This window comes from Scyliorhinus canicula, chromosome 18, assembly GCF_902713615.1.
Source record: "Scyliorhinus canicula chromosome 18, sScyCan1.1, whole genome shotgun sequence".
Lineage (NCBI taxonomy): Eukaryota > Metazoa > Chordata > Chondrichthyes > Carcharhiniformes > Scyliorhinidae > Scyliorhinus > Scyliorhinus canicula.
Window position 1 is genome coordinate 95,318,253 of NC_052163.1, and position 12,830 is coordinate 95,331,082.

The window sequence follows — 12,830 nt, forward strand, 5'->3', positions numbered from 1 at the left end:
AGAACCCGTGTTTCCCAGCAGCCATCGTTCTTTCTGTACTCAAGCTGCTGGGGAAACATCTTGTAGATTAAAGCCTTCAATTCGGACTACTCCTTTGTTTCTGTGGTTATTGATCGTGCATCACAAGGCAGGTGTCAAAGTCAGAACACCCCCTGTCCACAAATCCCTGAAGGTGCAGGGCAGATTAATACGGTAGTTAAGTAGGCAGATGGGACACTTGCCTTTATCAGTCGTGGCATAGAATATAAGAGCAGGTAGGTTATGTTGGTACAGGACTCTGTTTAGATCACAGCTGGAGTACTGTGCTTAGTTCTGGTCACTACACTGCAGGAAGTATGTGATTGCACTAGTGAGGATGCAGAGGAGATTCACCACAATGTTGCCTGGGATGGAGCATTTTAGCTGTGAAGAGAGGTTGGGTAAGTTTGGGTTGTTTTCTTTGGAACAGGGAAGGCTGAGAGAGGACCTGATTGAGATGTATAAGATTATGAGGGGCGTGGGCAGGGTGGATAGAAAGCAACTGTTCCTCTTAGTTGAAAGGTCAATAACAATGGGGCATAATTTTAAGATGAAAGTACAGGAGGTTTAGAGGGGATTTGAGGAAACATTGTTTCACCCAGAGGGTGATGGGAATCTGGAATGCACTGCTTGGGAGGGTAGAACATAGAACATACAGTGCAGAAGTAGGCCATTTGGCCCATAGAGTCTGCATTGACCCACTTAAGCCCTCACTTCCACCCTATCCCCGTTACCCAATAACCCCTCCTAACCTTTTTTGGACACTAAGGGCAATTTAGCATGGCCAATCCACCTAACCCGCACATCTTTGGACTGTGGGAGGAAACCGGAGCACCCGGAGGAAACCCACGCACACACGGGGAGGACGTACAGACTCCGCACAGTCAGTGACCCAGCAGGGAATCGAACCTGGGACCCTGGCGCTGTGAAGCCACAGTGCTATCCACTTGCGCTACCGTGCTGCAATAAGATCCCCCTCATCCTTCTAAACTTCATCGAGTACAGACCCAGAGATCACACTTGCCTTGGTCGTTCACAGCCATTTGATTGATGGGGTTTGTCACAAGGAATATGTTAGTGACTTCCCTTGTTGAGGCAGGAAACCTCACAATTTTAAAAAGTACTTGGATGAGCACTCGAAATGCCACAACATTCAACGCTATAGGCCAAGTGCTGGGAAGTGGGATTACTGTAAATTTGGAGTCGTTTTTTTGCGGTGCAAACTTGATGGGCCGAAGGGCCTCTTCTGTACTGTACGATTCTACCCACATGCTGGTTGAAACCATCCATGTTGTACCTCACATACCCACTCCACTATGATGCGGTAATATCAGTTGCTTTCTGGAGGATTGATGATAAAATGGAGCAAACTTTCTTTATTCGTTGGTTTTAGCACATGGTCCCAACAATACTGGCAGCTAAACAGCTATATATGAGGGCCCAGCGAAATAGTAACAATTAAGCCATTACTTCTACAAGCCAGTTGTCAACCTGTTAAGTCCTCTCCTCAGAGAAACTGCACTATAACACTGAAAATACAAGCACTATCTTCCTTGATTCCTTCTATTACTAGGCAGAAGCTAATCATTACTACTTCATTTTACATGTTTTCTCTTTTCAGCCTTTGCGTGTGTCCTGTAGCATGGGGTTTGTGGTAATGTACCCCTTCGAGGGGGGAATTCCCAGAGCATCATGTTACCCGATAGGCCAAAGGGGCTAGAGTGCATGAACACTGGGGGTGGAGCGTGGGTTTCCCATTTAGTCAGGAGTTTGGAAGCTTGGAATGTGGTATCTTTTATCTCACTCTTTGTATACGTAGGACGTGATCTGCAGCCGGGCTCCGCCGGAATCGGCGCGGGAGTGGCTGGTAGATCCCAGGAGAGATCTCCCCCCCGGGATTCCCAACGGCTGGTTCCCCGACAGGGCATGCAAACGAGACAGAGTGCCGTTAGATAGTGGGGTCGTTCCCGGCACTAAACAGCCAGGAACGACCCGCCAATCCCGTCCAGAATAGACTATTTTGTTTTGGTTAGATTGATAGTTGCTCATTTTAATGAATCGCTCATTATGTCGTCCTTATGTCAGGATATTACAGGCATCAATCACCCTGAGTTTCTCAAGAAAGCCATAAATGATCATTTTGTGGATTTATGTTGACAACCTCGTTAGTACAGAGTGTGGGTGAGAGTCTAGGCTGCAGTGATACAGCCATAACTCTGGCACATGGTCACCACTCTCCACCACCAATGGAGCATAACAGAGTGGCCTCTCTTTTGCCAGTCTACATTCATGCAAATTCCCAATTTGTCCCTATATTCATTCATATATAAATCCAAATAGAACCTGCTGTCCATTCTGGGAAGCTTTTTGAGAAAGTGCGTTCTTTAATTTTATGGATTTTATTCACAGGTACAATAAATCTGAATTCAGGTTCCAGCGCGTGGTATGAAGCTTTGAAAGCAACAATCAAGGAGCAGCAAACTCAAGCTGTGTGGTTTCCTGAAGAAAAGGTGCTTTTCTTTCTTGCTTTGAAACTTCAAGTCACTTTACTCCAGAGAATAAAAACTCCAAATGTCATCAGCATCAGTATGTTGCAACTCTTCAGGAGAGTGTAGTTTACGATGATCGATCTTTAGCTTCCTCTATCAATCAGTTAGTAAGGCTACCACTTGAAGATGAACTGAGCCAAAAAGAGGAAAGTCTTGAGGTTCTGCCAGGAATTTACTGATCACTGGGTGTCCTGGGTAAGATTTCTCCCTCAAACGACACGGCAAAAATTGAAGTATTTTATGGGAATCTTTTCCAAAGGATTTTGTAGAAAGTCTACCAATGGAAAATTTGTTGCATCACTCTTAAGATCCACTTACCAAGATTCTTTTTATGACACAAAGTCTCAAATGCCTTGTGGTGTGGGGGAGGATGTGGGGATGGGGGAGGATGAAAACTATTCTTTATTGCTGTTGGAATCTATGACTATTTATTGAAACCTTATCCTCAGAACGTTAAATGAATGGGGTAGAGTGGACTGTAGACAGTTAAATAGGTGGGGTAGGAAGAAAAACACAGAAAGACTTAATTTATATGGCACTTTTCACACCACATGACATCTCAAAGCACTTTTCAGCCAATGAAGTACTTTTTGAATTATTGTCGCTGTTGCATTGTGGGAAAGACAGCAGCCATTCTGCGCACAATAAACTCGCACAAATAGCAATGTGATAATAACCAGATTTTTTTCTTGTGTGACGTTGATTGAAGGATTAAATTGGTTGAAGGATGCTAGATGGCCCGTGATGCAGAGTGCCGCCAACAGCCTGGATTAAATTCCCGTATCGGCTGAGGTTATTCAGGAATCTCATGAATTCTAAATCTTAGCACGTTCTCCCCGTGTTTGTGTGAATCGTATCCCCACAGCTCACAGATGTGCAGCTAGGTGGATTGGCCGTGCTAAATTTCCCCTTAATTGGGAAAAAAAAAGAATTGGGTACTTTAAATTTAAAAAAAAAAGAATTCTCAACCTTGTCCCTGGCCTGAGGTGTGGTGACCTTTGGGTTAAATCACCACCAGCCAGCTTGCTTGCTCAAAGAGAGGAGAGCAGCCTACTGCCCTCTGGGACTGCGGCAACATTTCATTATCATTGGCCAGAACATCCAGATAACTCCCCTGCTCTTCTTCAAATTAGTGTCAAAGGTTCTTTTACATCCACCTGACCAAGCAGATGGGGCACAGATGGGGCCTCAGTTTAACATCTCTATTTTAAAGTCAGCCTAGACTTTTGTCCTCAAAATCCTGGATTTGGACGTGAACCTCAAATCTTGTCACTCAGAGATGAGAACAGAGCCAGCTGACACTATAAGAAGTTTGATTAGAATTAAAGGAGCAAATAACCTTTTCTTTATGTTTCAGGCTGAAGAAACGGGAACGGAAGATTTGGAACTGCTGAACCGATCGACCAGCATGAGCATGGATTATCTGAGCTGTGATGAGAGCAGGCCGAACAGTGACTATGAGGATACAGACGCAGAAGGGGGAGCTTACACAGATAATGAACTGGATGAAATGCTAGATGAGCCAGCAATCACTAGGTCTTCTGAACCAATCAGAACTGAAGCACCCCAAATCGCCATGGCAGCAGCCCATGTAACGCCAAAGACCCACCCCCAGGTATTTGAAGCAGTATTTGGGTCAGACGGAATTCCCCTCAAAACTCCCCTGTCGAAAAAAGCACTTAAAGGAAAGGCTGTTTTGCTAGATTAGTTAACTATGTATTCACAATAACTTTGTTTTTTTTGTTTTTGACGAAGCAACATTCAGTGCTCATGCCTAGGTGCCTTGAGAAGTTGGTGGGTCCAGTTTGGAGACTTTAAAATGTAAAGGGAATAGGAAGGGAGGAACTTAAAACAATCAGGATCACTGGAGAAAACATCCCAGCTGATTGAACATAACACCACTATTGACGAAAGGAGTGGGACAGAGAGCAGGAAACTGTAGGGTAGTTAATCTAATCTCCCCCGTCAGGAAAAAGCTAGAAACCAATATTAAAGAGTAGTATTAGGATATATAGAAAATAATAATAGAATCAGGTCAAGTCAACATGATTTTGTGAAAGGGAAATGGTGTTTGACAAATTTATTAGAGTTCTTTGAGGATCTAACAAGCAGGACAGATAAAGGGGAACCAGTGGATGGAGTGTATTTGGATTTCCAAAATAAATTCAATAAGGTGCCAGAAAAAGGCTACTCCACAAGATAAAAGCTCATGGTGTTGGGAGTGATATGTGAGCATGGATAGAGGATTGGCTAACTAACAGCAAGCGGAGAGTCAGGACAAATGGGTCATTTTCGGGTTGGGCAAACTGTAACTGGAATGCTACAGGGATCAGTCCTTTTGCCTGAACCATTTACCATTTATACGAATGACTCGGATCAAAGGACAGACTGTATTGTAGCAAAATTTGCTGACAGTACAAAGATAAGTAGGGAAGCAAGTTATGAAGAGGATACAAAGTGTCGGCAAAGGGATACAGATAAGCTAAGTGCATGGGCAGAATTTGATATTTGGAGTATAATGTTGCAAAATGTGAGACTGTTCAATATGGTGGGAAGAATAGAAAAGCAGATTATTAAATGGAAAAAAGTTGCAGTATGTTGCAGCACAGAGGGATCTGGGTGTTCTTATACATGAATCACAGAATTAGCATGCAGGTACAGCAAGTAATTAGGAAGGCAAATAAAATGTTGGCCTTTATTGCAAGGGGGTGGAGAAGTAAAGGATGGAGAAGTAAAGTATGGAAGTATGGGGGTTGGTGAGACAATACCTGGACTACTGTGTACACTTTTCATCTCCCTACCTAAGTAGCGATATAATTGCATTGAAAGCAATTCAGAGAAGGCTCAATTGGGTTGATTCCTGGAATCAAGGGGTTGTCTTATGAGGAAATGTTTGAGCAAATTGATCCTATAGTCATTGGAGTATAGAAGAATGAGAGGTGATCTTACTGAAACATGTAAGATGTGGAGGGGGCTTGACAGGATAGTTGTCGAGAGGATGTTTCCCCTTCTGGGGGAACCTAGAACTAGGGGGCCACAGTTTAGAAGTAAGGTGTCTCCTTTTCTAGACGGAGATGAGAATTCCAGGTCAGATCAGTCATGATCTTATTGAATGGTAAAGCAGGCCTGATGGGCTGAATGGTCTTCTTCTGTTCCTCTATATCATGATCTTAACACGGAACAATAACCGAATTGGTCAATGTTTGTTTGAGATGTTAAATTAAACTTAATTTTTTTGCCCACAAAACTGCAAATTAAATTAAATAATGTAATTCTGTACAGTCTCCAACTAGACTCAGTGAAAGTAACTTCCCAAACAGTGACACCAGGCTACTGCCGCACTGCCAGAGCATAAGCAGTTAACAGCAATTAGTAAAATCAGACCTGACCAGAAAAGGGATTTGGAACCATAATTGAAGATCATAGGATCAAAATTAGGACAATGCATTGCTCTGTATTCATAGAAAAATAGAAAATAGGAGTAGGAGGAGGCCTTTTGAGCCTGTTAATGATCATGGCTGATCTTCCAAGTCAGTAGCCTAATCCAGCTTTCCCCCATATCCTTTGGTCCACTTTTCCCCAAGTGCTATATCTAACTACTTCCTGTGTTAACAAATTCCACAGGCTCATCACTCTTTGGGTGAAGAAATCCCTCCACATCTGTGTCTTAAACGGTCAACCCCGTATCCTCAAGCTCTGACCCCTAGTTCTGGGCACCCCAACCATCGGGAACATCCTTCCTGCATCTACCCTGTCTAGTCCTGTTAGAATTTTATAGGTTTCTATGATATCCCCCCCCCCCCCCCCCGCCGCCCCGCCCCCCCCGCCCCCCCCCCCCCCCATTTCACCCGCTATCTTGGCCAAGCGGTCCTGATTTTATTTTCAAGAAATAATGGAAGACTCTAGAACACGAGCCTAGTTTTCATAATGCAGGAATTTGAAGAGCGATTTCACTTCTATACAACTCAATCCACTTTGGAAATACTCAGTGTAAACCTGTCTGACTGGAAGTTGCCATGTTTGGTGCAATTGTTCCACTTCAGTTTGTCTGTTTGCTTTTTTCCACAGGCCCAGCCTCAGGTTCAGCAAAGGGATCCTTATTTCACAAGGTGAGTGATCACAGAGACTCTCTCCCAAGGAACTTTAATACAGGAACTTTCTCTGCACAGATTCCAGCAACCTGCATGGTTTTGCTGGAGGGCAGAATTTGGTGTAATGGTTATGCCACTGGACTAGTAATCGAGAGGTTCAGGCTTATGCTCTGGGGACAGAGGTTCAAATTCCACTACGGCAACTGGCGGAATTTAAATTCAATTAATAAATCTGCAAGTGAAAAACTCGTGTCAGTAATGGTGACCATGAAACCATTGTCAATTGTTGTAAAAACCCATCTGGTTCAGTAATGTCCTTTAAGAAAGGAAAACTGCCATCCTTACTTGGCCTGGCCTACATGTGACTCCAGACACACATCAATGTGGTTGGCTCTATACTGACCTCTGAAATGGAGTGGCAAGCCACTCAGTTCATGGGCACTAGGTATGGGCAGCAAATGTTGGCCTTACCAGCGATGCCCACATCCTGTGAAAGAAAAAAAAAACTGGGAGCATCTTTGCCTGTGAATCAAAAGTGCATTTCATCCTCCTATGTGTTTGCATATTCCAGGCTAACAGAAGAACAATGTTGCATTAGAAATTATGCCATCTTCTTCAGATGAGATGTTAAAATAATCTCCTGCATGTAAATTCCGTGGCACCATTTGAAAAGAGGCATGGAGGGTCGTTATCCTCAACCAACCACCAAAGGTTCATTCACCAATTTGGCTACGGTTATGAATTCAGGTTTGCCATAGATACTGTCTTGGGTTCAGTGGCTGCAGCCAATCTCTGACTGAGTCTGGATGTCTTCCTTTATTGGGAGTTGTCGCACTTACACATACGATCAGATGATAGGTATATTCTGGTGAGATCTCCTTGTGAACTAGACCTGATTAACTCTGTCTTTATCCAATGGGCAGAATTCTCCGCAAAGGCCGACGCCGTCGTGAAACCCGGAGTCTTTCACGACGGCGTTGGAGGCCGCTCCTCGCCCCCTATTCTCCCCCCCACCCCCCAGAGGGCTAGGAGCGGCGTTCCGTAAATCTTGGCCGCCGGGCCTTGACACTGGCGTCAAGGCGGCGCACCGAGAATGACGCAGCCGGCGGCGCCTAATGACGTCAGCTGCGCATGCGCAGGTTGGCTGGCTCTAACCTGCGCATGCGCCCTTGCCGTCTTCCCCTCCGCTTCTCCACAAGACGTGGCGGCTTGATCTTGCGGGGCGGCGGAGGGGAAAGAGTGCGTCTCTTGGAGACGCCGGCCCGACGATCGGTGGGCACCGATCGCGGGCCAGTCCCCTCCTGAGCACGGCCGTGGTGCTTGCTCCCCTCTCCGCCCCCCACGGGCCCCATACTCACCTTTTGCGCTGTGTTCACGCCGGCAGCGACCAGGTGTGGTTGCAGCCGGCGTGAACAGGTCGGGAATGGCAGGCCACTCGGCCCATCCGGGCTGGAGAATCGCGGGTCGCCGTGAAAAACGGCGACCCGCGATTCTCCGAGCGGCATGTCGCAAAATGCGACACAGCATTTTGGGGGGTGTGGGAGAATCGCGGGGGGGGGGGGGGGGGGGGGGGGTGCCAGAGCGGCCCTCCCACCTGCCGTGGGAGCGGAGAATCGCGCCCAATATCTCTGAAAGTAATGAGCTACCACTGGATGAATTAAGCTTGATGAATCATGCAGGAGCAATAGGGGCAGCATGGTGGCCTCTCAGCACCAGGGACCCGGGTTCAATTTTGGCCTTGGGTGACTGCCCTGTGTGGAGTTTACACTTTCACCCTGTGTCTGTGTGTGTGCCCCGGTTTCCTCCCACAGCCCAAAGATGTGCAGATTAGGTTGATTGGCTATGCTAAATTGCCTCTTCGTGTCCAAAGATATGTAGGTTAGGTGGGGTTACAGGCATAGGGGCATAGAGTGGAGGAGTGGGCATTGGTAGAGTGCTCCTTCAGAAGATCGGTGCAGACTCTATGGGCTGAATGGCCTCCTTCTGCACTGTAGGAATTCTATGATTCTATGATCAGGGCTATTTAGTTTACATTATAATACAAAATAAACAACAGGCAAAAATACATCAAACTCATTGGGTCATCCTACATTAATTTACACTGAATAATCCCTCTGTCTCCTGCCCTACAGCCCAGAACAGAATCACTCTTCCTGCTTCCTTCTTTACCTGTTAGTGTAGCTCCCTGTCCTGTAAGGGCCTTGCTGCCACACTGGTTATCTGTGGCCTATTCTGAAAATTCTCTTACTCTGTGTCAAGAAACATGTCCTCTTCACACATAAACAGTTTTTCAACATAATGAGTGTTGAATAGCCAAAGCAAATGAATTGTTTATTATTGGATGGTCCCTGGGAGCAGCAGCTTACATTTTGTTTACTAACTGTCTTTTATCTGGGAGCTTTTGTTTAAGCTTGTGAAGTAGGCGCAAATATTGTGGAAAAAAACCCCAACATGAAAATAAATTTGTTTTCCAATTCCTTTCTGTGGAAAACTGGCCAAAAACTCCATACATGTGATTGAGAGCAAGGAGAAGACAGATTATAAAAGCAAATTACTGCGGATGCTGGAATCGAAACAAAGCAGAAAATACTGGACAATCTCAGCAAGTCTCACAGCCTCTATGGAGAGAAAAGAGAGCTAACATTGAGTCCAGATGACTCTTTGCTGAAGAAAACAGATTAACTCGTCTCTAGTTTGTGTTTGTTGAACATTGCTCTGTGCAAAATGGCTGCTTTGAGGTAGCCTGCCCTTCATAAGTCACCACACTTTAGAATAATTTGCTGGATCTGATAATATGGCATGAGCAGGTTATTAATTTACGTAAGTGATGATCTCTCTTTATTGACCTCTAAGGCTAAATGAACAGGATCTCAATGCAATCAAGTCCAGGAGAGATCAAATCTACAGTTCAGATGAAGATGATGACGATGAATGGAATGGGCCAGCCACCGAGCTGTAAGTGCAGCCCCATCAAACAAAGGATCATTCCTGTGATGGAACAGTGTTTAAGCAAACCAAGGACAGTTTTGCTGCTCTCAAACAGTGACCAAATTTGTTTTTAAGTTCTTCAATTTATTTTTTAAACACAAACCCATGACATTGTTACACCGTAATCATATACTATTCCCACGTCTCAGTAATTAGGGACGAGGTAAGTGCTTTTGGCATGTATGATAGCCTGCCTAGCCAAACACTTGGTGGATCTATACATCATTCAGTACCCGTACATGCCTGGACAGTTCCACATTCAATCTCCGGTCTGTGTGAAGTTAACTGATCGTTCTGGAGGATTTTGGGCAGCAATTGATTTCTAGCCTCCCAAGTCCAGGGAGAAAGTGGCCAGTTACTGTATTGATAGTTATCCAGCAACTCCTATGGGAAGAATCCTGATTGCGTGAATGTCACTTGCACTCTGTTGACTTGAACTTGTGACTCTCCAATTCTTGTGTTTAATAATAGAGCCATTTTGTAAGTCAATTCGGGCTCCTTTTTTAAAATTAAAACCGAATGACCTCTAGAATTGCAAGTACTGCTGCCCAGGTTTTTCTTTCAGAGGGGATGTTTTTTCACCAAGGTGGTCATTTCTGCTTGATGAAATTACTTTTTTCTCTGAAATGATTCAAATAATAGACCAAGTCGTGTGTCAGATGTTGCATCATAAAGATTTTCTTTCATGAAGAATTTATTTTTAAACTCCCAACATACCGATAATTGTGACTACCCCTCCTGCCCAATTGGTGGCAATGAGTCCTAGATTCAATCAGTGCAATGTGTTTTAAAAATTAATTTATGGGATATGAGCATTGCTGGCAAGGCCAACAATCACTGCCCACACCAACCTATCATTGGGAAGGGGAACGGTTTAGCTCAGTTGGCTGGACAGCTGGCTTGTGATGCAGAGTGAGACCAACAGTGTGGGTTCAATTCAGGCTGAGGTTATTCATGAAGGCCCTGCCTTCTCAACCTTGCCCCTCACCTGAGGTGTGGTGATCCTCAGGTTAAATCACCACCAGCCAGCTCTCTCCCTCAAAGGGAAAAGCAGCCCATTGTCATCTGGGACTATGGCGACTTTAGAAAGGGATAGTGAGCAGGCCTCTGAAATTGCGGTCCATGTGGTGTGGGTATATCCACAATGCCTAAAGAGCTCCAGGATTTCAATCCAGCAATCCTGAAGGAACAGCCCGGTATTTCCAAGTCAGGATAGTGTGAGACACGGAGGGGAGCTCATAGGTGGTGGAATTCCCGAAGGTTGGAAGACTATAGCTGGTCCTCAGTATCCCTATGCTAGGTAACTTTAGCAACTCCTGCTGAAGAGAACATGTCAGGTAACTGCAGTGAAATAAATACAAAATGGCAACAGGACACAACATAAAAATAGATCATAGAGGATGTAAATGGGTATAGTAGAATCATTACCAATAGCTGGTGTCTGAAAAATAGGCGAAGTGGTTCAGATTGGAAATTGTTGAATTCAGTGTTGAGTCCAGAAGGCTGTAAAGTGCCTTATCAAAAGAGGAAGTGCTGTTCCGCAAGCTTCATTGGTTTAGTGCAGAAGGTTTGAGGACAAAAGTCTAAGGGAGTGAGGGGTGGTGACTGCAGTCATTGGATTCAGCAGCGATATCCTTGCAGTCAAATAGCTACTGACATTCATAGGCTCCAACAGTCAGTGACCACGGAACACCACTCCAGTGAGTCGCTGCATTTAGGAGGGAAACTGGAATAGGTATGGCCCCAGTTTCACTCCCTAGTGGGCAGAGGCATACTGCCCCTAATTTGGCACTCAATTATTATTTCACTCTCTCATTATGGGGAATGCTGGAAAGTCTATGTCAGAATGTCACTTTCATTTTCTGTTAATTTCAGACCACGGCAGCGCAGTGGGTTAGCATTGCTGCCTCACGGCGCCGAGGTCCCAGGTTTGATCCCGGCTCTGGGTCACTATCCGTGAGGAGTTTGCACATTCTCCCTGTGTTTGCGTGGGTTTCACCCCACAACCCAAAGATGTGCCGGGTAGGTGGATTGGCCACGCTAAATTGCTGCTTAATTGGAAAAAATGAATTGTGTATTCAAAAGTTATTTTTTTTAAAGTATTTTCACAGACCAGGAACTGAAGTTGGACTTCTTAATCCTTGCTGAGTTTAGCAATACCTTCACAATCCCTTTCACATATATTGTTAATGAACAAATGAATTCTAGAATCACGTGTAAACTGTGACTACACTCCTTATCCAATTGATGACAATGTGCTTGGGAAAATTTCCAGCATTGATCTGGGCCTCAACATTTGGAATGTTACAACTGGTCCTCTAATCTCCGGGATTAGAGTTGAGGAATATCGTTGGGACAGTATGAAAAGAGAATTGTATACTGCCTTCCTGCTGTTCTGCACCTGATTCATGTGAACTTGATATTCACACATTTGGTGCCTGAAACTAGAGTGTTCCATTACCCAGCACCTTGAATACAAAGTTCATAAATCAAAAGTTATACTGTCTTTCACCTGCTCAGGAGGGTAAAGATTAACTTTTTGTCTCAGCAATATCTTGTATGCAATAAATGGAGGATGGGGAGAGTGGAACTCCAGTTGCTGCTTTGATTGTGTCAAACTGGCCTGGAGAAGGCTGGATCACAGGCATATGGTGCCATCATTTGTTGCCTCACAGAAACTGGGGCTCTTGTCTGGACAACTTTCCTTCCTAAGCAACTGTTTTGTAAGATTAGTGATATATATATTGCAGTAAAGTATGTATGTTTTTACTATATGTTGACTTGTTTCTTACTGGTGTTTACCATCGCTGTGTAACCTTTGAGCTTCCAGAGGCTCACCGGTCTTGTTTATTCTGGGTTCAGTACCACGTTCAGGCACATCGTCACAGGTTGCTCCCAGTGCTCTGGAATTTGGGTGAACAACCAACTATTCTTCTCCCCTCCTCTTGCTAAGTTTCTGACTCTCAGTTCTATTGACACCAGTCGCTCACCCAAACAGATGTTCACGAGTAACGTCATTGTGCTCAAATTACAGATTTTAATCAGACAACATACCTCATTATAATCGATCCTTTCACCTGGAAGTCTGTAGCATATGTAAATGGTTAACTATCTGATCCATTTGAACTTGAATAGTTTCAATTGTTAATTACCAATATACCCTTTCTGAGACAATGTTAGCTGC

At 44.6% G+C, this 12,830-nt stretch overlaps 1 protein-coding gene across 2 annotated transcripts in view; it reads left to right on the top strand.

Moving 5' to 3' along the window:
- LOC119952957 (tight junction protein ZO-3-like) overlaps positions 1–12,420 on the top strand; it is a 116,733-nt gene extending 104,313 nt beyond the window's left edge. For both annotated transcript variants that reach the window (XM_038776601.1, XM_038776600.1), the window contains exons 18-21: positions 2,428–2,528; positions 3,925–4,182; positions 6,636–6,676; positions 9,512–12,420. In XM_038776601.1, the coding sequence (XP_038632529.1) occupies positions 2,428–2,528; positions 3,925–4,182; positions 6,636–6,676; positions 9,512–9,617 (506 nt within the window). In that variant the 3' untranslated portion in view covers positions 9,618–12,420. The remainder of the gene's footprint in view (positions 1–2,427; positions 2,529–3,924; positions 4,183–6,635; positions 6,677–9,511) is intronic.
- Positions 12,421–12,830: the final 410 nt, after the last annotated feature.